Below are 11815 nucleotides of genomic sequence, written 5' to 3'. Positions count from 1 at the left end.
CTCCCTTCCTGCTGCTTCTCTGCCTCTCCGTCGCCTTTATAAAGTCTCTTTTTAAATTAATATTCAGTTGCTAAGCAGCAAAGACAACACGAGGAGACAGGCCAAAGGAGACTGCTGTGGGGCCCCACACATGGTGGGAGCTGCATGCGCATGCAGCTCGGGTGTATGTGTCTCTAGCGAGGCCTATCTTCTCGTTTTTCTTCTCGTTTCTTCTTCTTTTAATATATTTGTTCTTTTGTTGTTTATCTCTGTCTCCTCTATCTACTAAGAAGAAGCAATTCAGGGCAAGGCCTGCACCCGTAGAGAAGGAGACAGGAGACACCTGCCTTCGTGCTGCTAGCAGCGTAATATTTATTTAAACAGAAGTTCTTATAACAACAAAAAGCAGCTGCAGTGTCTCCTCCTGCATCCGTCTGTCTCCTTATAAACCTCTAGACGCCTACTACTACTGTTGCTGCTGCTACTGCTGCCACTGCTGCTGCTGCTGCCTGTACCCCAGGCCGTTGTCTCCTCCTGCTGTCTCCTGCTGCTGTCTCCTTTTCGAGGAGACAGTTTCCCTGCATGCAGTGCGTCTCCTCCAGGAGACAGTAGCCTGCGCATAAGCCCTCAGAGCCGTCAAAGCCCCCTCAGGCAGCGGCAGCAGCAACAACAGCAACAGCAGCAGCAGCAAACAGCAACAGCAACAGCAATAGCTCCAGCAGCACCACCAGCAGCACCACCAGAAACAGCAGCAGCAACAACAGCGGCAGCAGCGCCAAAAGCAACACCCATAGGAGCACATACAGGACCAGCAACAGCTGCAGCAGCAACAGCAGCAACAGCAGCAGCAGCAGCAGCAGCAGCAGCAGCCTCGGCATTTCCCAATGGAGTCTCAACTGCTGCAGCAGCTGCACGACGGCTTAAGCCAAGCAAACAACAGACGGGGACGCCAAGGCGGCCTGGGAGGTGTCTCCTCAAACCGATCCCCTCAGAATTCTCACGTTATATTTCATGATGAGGAGACACCCTCAAATTCAAGGTACCTTCGTGCTCTTGCTGCTGCTGCTACTGCTGCTGTTGTTGCTGTAGCTCGTGCTGCTGTTGCTGTAGCTCCAGCTGCTGTTGCTGTAGCTCCTGCTGCTGTTGCTGTAGCTGCTGCTGCTGTTGCTGTAGCTCCTGCTGCTGTTGCTGTAGCTGCTGCTGCTGTTGCTGTAGTTCCTGCTGCTGTAGCTGTTGCTGCTGTTGCTGTAGCTCCTGCTGCTGTAGCTGTTGCTGCTGTTGCTGTAGCTCCTGCCGCCATTACTGCTGCTGTAGGTGCGCTCTGTCTTATGGAGCCGCATCGGTAGGCCTGTGGTTGTTGTCTGTATCCTGCTGTCTCCTCTTTATTCGCTGTCTCCTGCTGTTTCTCCTGTCTCCTCTGTCTCCTTCTACTTCCTCTGTCTCTGTCTCTTAAAGGCCCACCAGGTGTCTCCTCTCTCTCTTTTTGAAGTGTCTCCTCAGCTCGCGCTGTCTCCTGCTGCGTCTCTTGCGATCCTCTGCAGCGGCCTATACGCCAACTTTGTTAAGGGGGTAACTCTAGAGCCCTGCAAAGGCAAGTCTTGCTGCTGCTGCTGCTGCTGTTGCTGTTGCTGCTGCTTCTCCTGCTGCTGCTCCTTATGTTGTAGGGCTTGGGGCAGCTGCAGCTTAGAGGTTCTGCGCAGAATTTTGTGTTTGGGTGGCCGTCTCCTTTTATCTGTCTCCTTTTTATCTGTCTCCTTTTTATCTGTCTCCTTATTTGTTATCTGTCTCTCGTTGCTGTTTGCTGCTTCGCGCAGACACCCGCTGCACTATCATTGAGGCAACGCGGGAGACGCAGGAGGAAGATTCAGAGGAGGAGCCAGCAGCAGCAGCAGCAGCAGCAGCAGCAACAGCAGCAAAGTCTCGTTCATCAAAGAAATCCAAAAGCAAACATGCAGCAGCAGATGCGTCGAGCTGCGAAGACACCGCAGCAGCAGAAACAGACACCTCATCGAGGAAGCATAAAAAGAAGAAGACAGATGCTGCGTCTCCCTCCAGCAGCAGCAGCAGCAGCAGCAGCAGTGTGGTTCCGTCTGTGTCTCCTGTCTCCCCGTTGGGTGCAGCCCTTAAAGGCATCTCTCCTCTGTCTCTAGTGTACATACGAATGGAGACAGTTAAGATGTCTCTTTTCAGCTGCTTGCAGCAGTCTCTGCCTCGCTGCAGCATCTTTTTGCTGGTTGGGGGCTGTGGGGTAATTGATGTGCTGCTGCAGCAGCAAATCGAGGAGACACCTCGATCCCAGGAGACAGAGAAGAAGACAGTGAAACATAAAAAGCTGAGGGCTATCCACTTGCAGGGCACCTGCGACATCAGAGGAGGTAAGGAGACAGTCTGTGCTGTCTCCTCAGCTGTCTCCTTTTGCTCCCGAACCACCATTTTCTAACCTGTAGATACACTCCTCATCCTGCTGCTGCTGCTGTTGTTTCTGCTGCTGCTGCTGCTGCTGCAGATGCTGCTGACTGCCCTTCGCTCTCCGGCACTTTCTGCCGTCTTCAAGCAGAAGAAGAAGGCGGCTCGTCTCCTCCGTTCTTCAGTGCAAACTTTGGGGTAAGCAAATGCTTTGGCTGGCTGGTGCTCATCCATCAAACTGGCTAGCTAGCTAGCTAGATGGCTAGCTAGCTAGCTAGCTAGCTAGACCGGTAGCCTGATAACTGTTGGCCAGCTAGCTAGTTGGCTAGCTAGCTACTTAGGTTTTGTTCCGATTTGCTTTATTTGTGTTATTTTAATCTGCTTTATTTGCTTTATTCTTATTTGTTTTATTTTTGTTTTGTCGTTGTGCATGCACAGGTGAAGGATTTGTTTGCTGGGGGCCGCGGGGTCTGCGAAGTTTGGGGCTTTGCACTCGACAAGAAAGGCAAATGCATCGCTCCTCTAGAGTGAAGAGCTGTCTCCTCAACTGTCTCCTCAGCTGTCTCCTCAGCTGTTTCCTCAACTGTCTCCTCAGCTGTCTCCTCAGCTGTCTCCCCAGTTGCCTCTCTCCCCGGCTGTCTCCTCAACTGCCCTCCCAGCTGTCTCCCCAGCTGTCTCTCTGCTGTCTCCCCCGCTCTCTGTCTCCTCGATTGGCTACTTGGCTGTCTTCCCAGCTGTCTCCTCACTTGCCTGTGGCTCCTCAGCTGTCTCTTCAGCTGTCTCCTGCATCTCTCTAGCGCGTCAGGAGACAGAGACGAGAAGGAGACGATGCAAACAAAGAAGAGACAGCCACGCGGAGACACACCAACACAGAAGGGCAAACAGACACAGACAGACACTAGCCAACCTCTGCTGCACAATACAGCTCTTGCTGCTGCTGTTGCTGCTCTCGAAGCAGCTTCAGCAGCTGCAGTAACAGCAGCAGCACCTGCAGTAGCAGGAGATACAGCAGCAGGACCTGCAGCAGCAGCACCTGCAGAAGGAGCTGCAGCAGCACGAGCTGCAGCAGTAAAAGTTGCAGCAGCGGGAGCGGGCTTTAGTCTCCTACAAAGATTTGTTCGAGGGGAGTTCTTCTGCGTCGCCCGCACCGCACAAGTTGTCTCTTTTCTGTCTCTTTTATTGGAGATAACATTTGTTGTTTATTTATTATTTGAGGCAGACATTGTTGTTTATTAGATAAAGGAGACAGACAGTGCTGTTAATTAGATAGAGGAGACAGATACTGCACTTACTAGATAAAGGAGACAGATATTGTTGTTTATTCATTAGATAAGAGAGACAGCACCAATAAACACCAACGCATTCTTTCATTTTGATTTTGTTTGCTGCTGCGCCGTCCCCTGTCTCCTCTTCAGCAGCGCCTGTCTCCTCACTCACCCGTCTCTTAGCAGCCTCTCTGCCCTTTGCATTTCATAGTAAAACACCTCGCACCCTGCAAACACATGCAAGAGCATAATGCATGCATGCATGCATGCACGCACTAAATGCATGCATGCACGCATGCATGCACGTTATTGATGCATGCATGCATGCATGCATGCTCGCATGCATGCACGCCTATAGTGCATGCATGCATGCATGCACGTTATTAATGCATGCACGTTATTAATGCACGCATGCACGTAATGTAATGTAATGTATGCATGCATGCATGCACTCGCCGTTTGAGGGAAGCAAAGGGCATCTTGGCGATTTCCACCACAAACACAGGACATCCTCAAGGCCAGTTGCTGCTGCTGCCACCTTTGCTGCTGCTGCTGCTGCTGCTGCTACTGTTGCTGCTGCTGCTGCAGTCAAAGGGCATCCGTTCTCACCTTGAGGCCTGCTGTAGGCGTGGTGTCTCCCCACCTCCAGCGGGTCCTCAATGGCAACACCAAAGGAGACAGATTGCATAGCAGTGGAGACTGAGACGGAAGCAAACGCAGAGCAGCCTAAAGGTATCTCTTTGAACGCACATACAGCAGCAGCACAAGCAGCTGCTGCTGCTGCTGCTCTTGCTGATGCTCGTTTCGCACCGACAGAAGAACTGCTGCTGCTCTTGCTGCTGCTCGTGCCTATACATTGCAGACAAGGAGATGCTCACTAGCTTGTTGCTCTCCCAGGGCCCTAAGCAGTTCACCTGCTGGGTCCTTAGGTGTCTCTTCCCTGTCGACGTCTGTACATTGCGTCTCGCGACCTTCAAGGGGGCCCTTCCTCAGATCTTCAGATGCTGCCGGCACTTCTGCTGCTGTTGCATGCGTTGCTGCTGCTGTTGCATCTGTTGTTGCTGCTGCTGTGTTTGTCGCTTGTGCTTCGTCGTGTGTAGTTGTGGCTGCTTCATTCGTTGTTGCTGCTGCTGCGCATTCATCTGGTGCTCCTGCGGCTGCATCGGCTGCTGCTGCTGTCCTTACTGCCCCCATCGGACTACAATCTTTCAGTGGGGGTTCACTGATCGCTGTGGGGCCCCCTTGCCCTGTGTCTCCCCTCTGGGGAGACAGCTGGTGGGTTGGGGGCTCTGTGGAGACAGGAGGAGTCTCTTTAGGTGTCTCCTTTGCTTGGAAGCCTTTCTGTTTACAGCGTCTTCTGTTCGGGGGCTTTCTACATGGTAGGGGAGGACCTTGTAGAGACACCAGAAGGGACAAAGAGTTAAATGAATAACCGAAAAACACAAAAAATGCATAAAATAGAGACGCTACCTTGACCCAGTCCTGGTCGCTCAGAGGAGGAGGCTGGCAGCGTGATTGACGCCGGCGATGGGGGGACCGATCCCCCGATCCCGTGGGGGACCGATCTCCCGATCCCATAGGGGCTAGATCCCCCGATCCCGTGGGGGACTGACCCCCCGACTTCCGAAGGCTTCGATCCCCCGATCCCTGAATGCTTCGATCCCCCGATCCCTGAATGCTTCGATCCCCCGATCCCTGAATTGTTCGATCCCCCGACCCCGTAGGGTATCGATCCCCCGATCCCGTGGAGTATTGGTTCTCGCGGGGAGTCAGTGGCCTGACCACTGGACCCCTGGGGCTGTCTGTTCGAGGGAGTGTGAAGAGGGGGGGCTGAGAGAAGTTGTTGATATCCCCTTTGGGGGTTTTACTTCCTTCTGTGTGTTGTTTTAAAGGCCCTGCCTCCAGGTAGTTTGTGGAGCCTTGCGGTGTCTCCTCAGGCAGCAGGAGGAGACACCCCGGCAGATATCTCTGCAGCCACTGCAGCAGCTGAGTCTCTCGAGCGCCCCTAAACACAGGCTGCAACAAACCCAGCGTCCGGGGCCCCCACGGGTCAACGGCCCCTGGCCTTAAGAACCAAACGCTGTGGCGGCCCCCAACGATCTCTACAGGCACCGCAGAGGGCGGGAGGCTTCGGAGACAGCCTCCCTTCAAGTGCCTCCTTTCGTTTGTGGGGTAAGGAGGGGCATTCAGCGAGGTCTGGAGGTGCGCAGCAGATGGGCGCTGCTGCAGCTGAGGCAGCAACGGCGGAGAAACCGACTGCAAGAAGAAAACCACCAAGAGAGACCAGGCGTAGCTAGAGAGACAGCCATCCCGGGTCCCTAAGCAGAGCAGCAGAGACACTTAAAAGAGGAAGGGCTCCTGTCTCCTTCAGCAGATACCCTTTACAGCCTCGATAATACCCATGCACCAAGGGCCCTTTCCCCTCCTCCTTCTGCATTCAAGAGACTCCGTCGCGCACTGTCCTGACTACAACTCTTCATGGCGCTAAATGCTAAGTAGCCAGCCAGCTAGCTATAGCTTGGCAACAGAATAGCTAGCTGTCTATCCAGCTAGCCAGTCAGCTAGCTAGCTATCTAGCCAGCTCGCTGCCTCGTTAGCTAGCTAGCTAGCCAGCTAGCCAGTTAGCCAGCTAGCTAGTGGACGCGCACGCCTGAAAACAAAAATGGTGAGTGAGGCCCACCTGTGAGGCCCCTACAGTCTGCCCAGTGCCGGACTATGCGAACCAAAGGCGGCAAAAGGACACAGCAGCTGGCGTACTCCTTCAGCAACTGCGAGTTTAAAGGGCCCAGGGGACACCCAGCAGTCATCTCGAACTTAACTCGGCTGCACGGCCCCCAGGCAGGCTCAGCTGCAGGCGTAGGCGGGGGGCCCCCAGAGTGTCTCTCCATGTCTCCTGCTTCTGGAGGGGGGCCCCACGGAGGTCCTTGAGGAGGCCCTTGTAGTGGGCCGTCTGGCTGTAAAAGAGGAGACACTTCCAGGGTTGCGCTGTGTGCAGAGGGACAGTATCGGCTGTCTCCTTTCGCTGGGCCCCCAGCGGTGCGGCAGATGTTGAGCCTGTTTGTTTGGTGTGTCTCCTTTGTCTCCTCGTAATTTCTGCCCCCTTCCTTGTCATCGTCGCATGCCCTTAAACTGTCTCCTTTTCTGTTGAGTTGGTCTCCAGAGGGACGGAGAGAGACGCACTGTCCCTTGGCAGTGTCTCCTGCTGGAGACATCTCTTTGCTCCTTGAGCGGCAGCTGGCTGCGCTGCTGCTCCTGCGTCTTTGTGGGGTTCTCGGGTGTCTGTACACCCCACGCAGCAGTGGGGGAGCTCTTTGGGGGACAACAACCTCCAGGCAAGTGAAGAGACCCTCAAGCTGCTCTTCGCTGCGGAGGAGACACTCAAGCCGCGTCAGCAGCGCAGCGGACTCCGCTCTCGAGGGGAAGCTATGGAGGCAGTTGTCTCCCCCCTGGCCACAAAGGAGACAGCACGGAAAGGAAGAGAAAGGAGAGCAGCAAGGAGACTGCTGCGGTGTCTCTTTTGTCTCTGCTGCGCTGCAGAGGGACGGCAGCAGCAACGCGAGGTCTAAGTCTGAGTCCCAGTCTCCAAAGCCGGTGACAGAGGACCCGTATGGTAGCAAGATAGGGGGGAGGTGAGTGTCTCCTTTGCTCTTTCTTCCCTCTGTCCTGCTGTCTCCTGACTCGCTGTCTCCTCCCCTCAGTCTCTGTCTCCACGCTGGGGTCCTCAACCACTTCGCCAGGAGACGCACGAGGCTGCGCTTTTGCCTGTCTCCTTTTTGAGAAGGGCGCAGCTCCTCTTCCAAGGCCTTCAACTCTAGGGGGATGCGGCATCCTTCAAAAGTGCTGCAGGGGCCCCCCTGAGGGCCCAGCCACGACGGAGACAGTGTTTGTAGTGGGGCCCTAGGTGGAGCTGCTGCTGCTGGGTTCTTACAGGAAGAGTCTCCGTTGTCTCTTGCTGCTCTTCTGTCTCCTGCTGCGCTGCTGTCTCCTGCTGCTCTGTTGTATCCTGCTGCTCTGCTGCCTCCTGCTGTTCTGCTGTCTCCTGCTACTATGCTGTCTCCTTCATTTTGGTGCTGGTTGCTGAGCCACGGGGTGTACGGCCTGAGTGGGGGATTCAAAAAGCAGCAAAAGGCCCTGGCAGAGGCGTCGCAGCTTTTAGGAGGCAGCAGCAACTCTAACTCTTTTTTGTCTGTCTCCTCTGTGTGTTGAGGAGACAATGGGACAGTCTTTAGGCTTTGCTGAGGCTTGGAGACTGTCTCCTCTGCAGCTGTGGGTGAGGAGACACCTCGTTGGGTCCCTTTCTGGCTCGCGTCTCCACAGGTTCCTCTCTGAAAGAAAAGTGTCTCCTTTCTGGGAGCATCGTTGCAGCTGCTGCAGCAGCTGCTGTTGCTGCAGCAGCTGCTGTTGCTGCAGCAGCTGCTGTTGCTGCAGCAGCTGCTGTTGCTGCAGCTGCTGCTGTTGCTGCAGCTGCTGCTGTTGCTGCTTTCCTGGGGTGCACCGGCGTTCCCAAGCGCGAGGAGACAGAGGGATTGAAGCCCTGCTTCCTGCATCAATTCCCTGCATGCTGTGGCCAGCTGCAGCCGGAGACCCTTGGAGACCCCAGCAGCAGCATGTGGGGTGGTAGCTGTATAGGCAGCGAAGCAGCGAAGGAGACAGCTATAGAAGACGTCGCGTACAACTGTCCCCTCGGGGGGTTGAAGGGCCTCCAGGTGCTGGAGACAGGGCCTCTGTAGCAGTTTCTCCAAGGCAAACAAAGCTGCAGCAGGCTCAGCAGCAGTAAACGCTGCAAAGGGACACAACGCGGACAGCAGGAGGAGACAGACAGTAGACGCAGCCACAACAACTGCATAAAAGCGCATGCAAAGAATGAAGCAAAAAGAAACAGAGACAATAACTCTCCTCTCTTCTGAAGAAGAAGACAAATCCTAAGGAATAAACGAAGACAGAGCAACTCAACTGGGATAATAAGAGAGAAATGTAAACGAAGAGACAGCGCCTGAGTCGCGCTGACAGCAATAATCTGCTGCTGATGGCTTTGTGTCTCCATAACAGATAAGGGCATGCAGCAACAGCAGCAGCAGCAGCAGCGGGGACGGGGGAAGCAGTAATGTTGCTTTAGTCAGGGCAACCTGAGGCACGGCGTTGGGGTGTACGTACACTGCAAAGTCTCGAGGGCCTCCCGCTCCGCACGAAGGCGTAACAAATACTCTTTTAGTTTATCTTCTGTGGGGTCTGCAGCAGGTCCTTTCTCCTGGGGACAGTTGGTGCTCTGTGGGGAGACAACAACTGCGCTGTCTCCTTGCCTGTCTCCTCCCTCTCGCGTGGCCCTTGCTGCTTCTTGTCTCCTTAACAGAGCATGCTGCTGTCTCCGTGCTGCAGCAGCGTGCTGCTGCAGACAGAGACGCATTACAGCTAACAAGAACTCTCCCGCAGGAGCAAGTGCTGTCTCCTCTGAGTTGAGGTGGCTGGCGACGGAGACAGGTGTCTCCTTAAAGAGCTGCCGCTGCAGACTGTGGGGTTTTATTAGCCGCAGCAGCTGCTGCAGCACGTGCAGCAGGCGCTGCGAAGAAGAGATGAGGAGACACCTGCGAGGCTGCAACGCGTTGGAAAGCCTTTTAACTGTCTCCAAGGCCTCTATTTTCTCTGTTTCTCCTGCTCCCCCAGATCCCCCTTCTCTTCTTTCTCTGTCTCTCCTTGACAGAGAGGAGACAAGGGACGCTTCAGCCTGCAGCAGCTGCAGCGAGGGCAGGCTATCTTTAAGGGGCGAGGAGACACTTGTAACCTCGCGAAAGGAGACAGTGGGGACATCTGGCAGCCCCACACTCAGGCGAATAGCCCAAAGGCAGCTATCTGTCTCCCACTGAGGTGTCTCCTCAGCATACGCTGAGGTGTCTCCTCCTGCCCTCTGAATTGACTGAGAGAAGAGGCTGGAGAGACACTCCCGCTGCAGCAGCGCAGCACTGAGCAGCAGCACTTCCGATGTGGCTGACGGCAACGCATGCAAAGAAAACCCTTCTCCTGAATGAGTTTTAAGGGGAGGAGGCATTCTTTAGGCCCCCAAGTGTCTCCTAAGATGAACATCTTAGGAGACACTGATTATATGATGATATGATATGCCTCCTTCCCTTGCTGTCTCCTCTTCTCCACCCTCTCAGCTGCTGTCTCTTCTGCGGTCTCCTCCCCCATCTCAAGAAGAAGAATTTTCTGTTTCTTAGGGTTTAGGGTTTAGGGTTTAGGGAGGCAGCAATCGGGGCAGGCACATCATATACCATCATAAATTATTTAATTTTTCCTAAACCATAAACCCTAAACCCTTGCTGTTTAAACAAGCCACAAAACTATAACACACGACAGGGACTGTCTCTTCGGGTGTCTTCGGGGAAGGCCTGGAGAGACACAAAGTGTCTCCTTTTGTCCTTTTATCATATTTCTGTTTGAGACCCTCTTAGTCACTTCTGCACGCATGATAAAGGCCACCGCTTATACTGTCTCCGCGCTGCTGCTGCTGTTGCTGCTGCTGCTGCTGCTCGCCCAGGGTCACCGCTCGCTGCAGCAGGCTGCAGCGGGAAAAAGGAGACACCCCACACACCTAGTCCCTCCAATAAACTCGTGAAGGAGACGAATATAAATTTCATTTCAGCAGAAGGGGGGGCCCTACAAGGCCTGGTAGACCGAGAGATCAAGGGGGCCCCCAAAGGAGACAGACAACAGGCATGGGCCCACCCTCTCCTTCCAGCACGAGCAGCAACAGCAGCAGTAACAACAGCAGCAACAGCAGCGGAGAGACAGATTGTCTGTGGGGCTTTTTCTTCTTAATTCACCAAACGCAGGAAAGCTGCATGCAGCATCAATGCACGAAATAGGGCTTTAAACAGCTGCCTTTCTCTGTGTCTCCATAATGAAAGAGAGGCCTTAAGGAGACAGTACAGTAGAAGCAACTAAGCCCGTAGGCAACAGAGCGAAGGGCTGAAGAGACTCCTAAACGAGATATAATTTAAAAGCTAAGAAGGAGACACTTGAGAAGTGTTTCAGTGGGAACAAACAGCACATATGCGATGACACCTTTTTAAGCTACAAATGCAACATAATCAGAGAAAAAGATAAGAGAAGAATACGGTGCCTCTAGAGAAGACAAAGAAAAAAAAAGTTTGTCATCATTGCTTGCTCTTAGCCCCCCTGCAAATAGTGTTGCTATAAGGGGACATTTGCTTCTTTCTTGTGGGGAGAACTTCAGGCTCCACTAAAAATATAAAAGCAGCATGTATATATGGATATATATATACATATATATTTATATATATACATATACATATTTACATGCTGCTTGCAGAGACCTGTGCAGGTGTCTTGTCTATATTGCATTGAGTCGGAGCAGGAGGCAGAGGCAGATTGCACAAGGTGTCTCTAAGGAGACGAACAAGTGCAGAAGCCCAATATAATGATATCATATTATATTATATAATAGCCTAACTGTATTTTATAAACACGAGTAAATAAACAGCACTATACAAGGCCAAATGAATGGGCAGTAATATAAAGAGGCGAATAAAACAAAAATATTACGAACAGCATTAATATACATATATATATATGCAATAGGAAACACCAAAACAGAGACAGCTTAAGGTGCAATAATCTTAAGGACCTTCACCAATCGTTTAAGGGGACGCAGAGATGTCTCTATAGATCCCCAACTGTCTCCTTTTCCCCCTACATCCGCATCTGCCCTGCACTACGCCGAGCCTTGAGGCCTGCAAGAGCTCCTCTAGTCTCGCCATCAGAACAGTAATACTACTCTATAATATTATTATTACTTTTCTAATACAATAAATATACCATAATATTATTTCACAATACGCTTGCTGAGGAGAATTATAACAACAGTAACTCTATTAGGTGGCTTGTCTCCAAGGGGACAACACTTATAGAGGGACAAGCCCTCGGAGGCTCTCTCGGGTGTATATGCTGTCTCCTTTGTGTCAGCAACCCCTGGTTTGAGTGTCTCTGAACAACAACAGGAAGAGAGAACATACTCTAAGGAGACACTCGAAGAGGAGACAGCATCGCCACTAGACTAGATCCCTTCAAGAAGGCATAAATTGCTGTTACAGGCGAAAGAATAATAAAATACTAAATAAGTTCGTTTAGTATTAATTGCATACTATAAT

General features: G+C 52.7%; 2 protein-coding genes across 2 annotated transcripts; one reads left to right on the top strand and one right to left on the bottom strand.

Moving 5' to 3' along the window:
* Positions 1–863: 863 nt before the first annotated feature.
* EAH_00034970 (hypothetical protein, conserved) lies at positions 864–2916 on the top strand (the record flags this gene model as incomplete). Its single annotated transcript, XM_013395782.1, has 4 exons — positions 864–945; positions 1794–2354; positions 2486–2583; positions 2824–2916. The coding sequence occupies 4 exons, from the start codon at positions 864–866 to the stop codon at positions 2914–2916; spliced, it is 834 nt and encodes a 277-aa protein (XP_013251236.1).
* Positions 2917–3818: 902 nt separating this feature from the next.
* EAH_00034960 (hypothetical protein, conserved) lies at positions 3819–9693 on the bottom strand (the record flags this gene model as incomplete). Its single annotated transcript, XM_013395781.1, has 6 exons — positions 3819–3877; positions 4152–4349; positions 4529–5968; positions 6331–7748; positions 7933–8221; positions 8805–9693. The coding sequence occupies 6 exons, from the start codon at positions 9691–9693 to the stop codon at positions 3819–3821; spliced, it is 4293 nt and encodes a 1430-aa protein (XP_013251235.1).
* Positions 9694–11815: the final 2122 nt, after the last annotated feature.

The sequence above is a fragment of the Eimeria acervulina genome, genomic scaffold (genome assembly GCF_000499425.1).
Source record: "Eimeria acervulina Houghton genomic scaffold, Eah_scaff363, whole genome shotgun sequence".
Classification (NCBI taxonomy): domain Eukaryota; phylum Apicomplexa; class Conoidasida; order Eucoccidiorida; family Eimeriidae; genus Eimeria; species Eimeria acervulina.
This window is presented reverse-complemented; position numbering and strand designations above follow the sequence as displayed.